This window comes from Octopus bimaculoides, chromosome 1 (assembly GCF_001194135.2).
Source record: "Octopus bimaculoides isolate UCB-OBI-ISO-001 chromosome 1, ASM119413v2, whole genome shotgun sequence".
In the NCBI taxonomy this organism is placed as follows: Eukaryota; Metazoa; Mollusca; class Cephalopoda; order Octopoda; family Octopodidae; genus Octopus; species Octopus bimaculoides.
This window is the reverse complement of record NC_068981.1, coordinates 130,237,922-130,239,639: the sequence shown is the minus strand read 5'-3', so window position 1 is coordinate 130,239,639 and position 1,718 is coordinate 130,237,922. Positions and strand designations below refer to the sequence as shown.

Below are 1,718 nucleotides of genomic sequence, written 5' to 3'. Positions count from 1 at the left end.
ATATACATATATATGTGTGTGTGTGTGTGTGTGTATGGATATATGTATGTATGTATCTATATTTGTATGTGTGTATATATATATGTATTTCTCCTTTTATGTGCAATTTCAGTTCTAAAAAACTGTAACCCTCCCAAACTCTATTATTTTCTTCGGTTATACTGTTATTTCTCTTTTTCTTTGTCTTTTTTTGCATGTTCTAATAAGAATATTGTACTACAACTACTAATAACTAACTGTTATAAGTATATACATGCATGTGTGTATGTATATATATATATTTATATATGCATAAATTAGCCCTATGAACTTCTTAGACTATCTTATAAAAACTCTCTGACGAAGCCTAGAGGCATACCCAAGTACCCTAATTTTATCTACAGATGTACAATACACTGAAAAGATGGAAATAACATATGGGGTACTGTGACCTCTTGGCTGAAACAGCTGTAAGAAATTGCTCTTCTTTCTCTATTCTAGAAATTACTAATACTTTACGCATGTATTCATATATTTGAACTGTTTAAAATAAATAAATAGAAATAATATAATGTCTAACAACTGATGAATACTACCTCTGGATTCCCTCCATTTTCTTCTTGCCATACATGCATGCCATACATACAGAGAGAGAAAGAGAGGTGTGTGTGTGTGTGTATATATATATATATATATATATATACACACACCCACACACATGTGCAGATGTGTGTATGTATATATCTGTCTGTGTTTGACCCCCACCACTGCTTGACAACTGTTGTTGGTTTGGTGTGTTTATGTAACTTGACGGTCCAGTAAAAGAGACTAATAGAATAAGTACCAGGCTTTAAAAGAAAATAAGCACTGGGGTTGATTAGTTCAACTAAAATTCCTCAAGACAGTGCCCCTGCGTGGTTACAGTCTAATGACTGAAACAAGCAAAAGAAAGATTATCATCAAATTATTAAGTTTGTGTCCCTGCTTAGAATCTTTTACCTTACATTTTGTGGTCCATACATTGTTCAGTGACATTGACTGTTTAATGGTTTTTTCCATATTTTTAATGACTTGAACTTTATTTAACTTGTTCCTTTTTCTGTTTGCTTTATTAGACAGGTCAGTTGAATGAATATACAGAGAAGAAAGAAATGTCAGCGGATGTTGTGTGTATGGGTCTTGGCCGAGTTCCATCTGGGGAGCAGAGATCCCGATTCCTTGCTGTTGGTTTGGCTGATAACACAGTCCGCATTATTTCATTGGATCCCTCTGTAAGTATACTTTTTTTTTTTCTTATGCATATAGACAAGCTTGATAGCAGCTATCAGTTTATGTGTAAATGTTAAGATGAATAGCTAATGTATTTCATGGTGGACTGTTCCTTTCTTTTTGCTTTAAAGTCGATGGTTTACATATTCTTAGTTACACAGACTGTTGCAAATAATCTACCTCACCAAAAGTGTCAGTAAACTAGCTTAGACCTCAATATCATGCCCCAGTTTCTTTTTATTGCCCAATTAGCCCTCTGCACGAGCTAGCTTAAAAGTCCGCACAGACTGCAGCTTTTCATCATCATCATCGTTTAACGTCCGCTTTCCATGCTAGCATGGGTTGGACGATTTGACTGAGGACTGGTGAAACCGGATGGCAACACCAGGCTCCAGTCTGATTTGGCAGAGTTTCTACAGCTGGATGCCCTTCCTAACGCCAACCACTCAGAGAGTGTAGTGGGTGCTTTT

At 35.7% G+C, this 1,718-nt stretch overlaps 1 protein-coding gene across 1 annotated transcript in view; it reads left to right on the top strand.

Moving 5' to 3' along the window:
* LOC106867716 (splicing factor 3B subunit 3) overlaps positions 1–1,718 on the top strand; it is a 60,067-nt gene that overhangs the window by 36,274 nt on the left and 22,075 nt on the right. Inside the window, exon 16 of the mRNA XM_014912674.2 lies at positions 1,095–1,250. Coding sequence (XP_014768160.1) covers positions 1,095–1,250 — 156 coding nt within the window. The remainder of the gene's footprint in view (positions 1–1,094; positions 1,251–1,718) is intronic.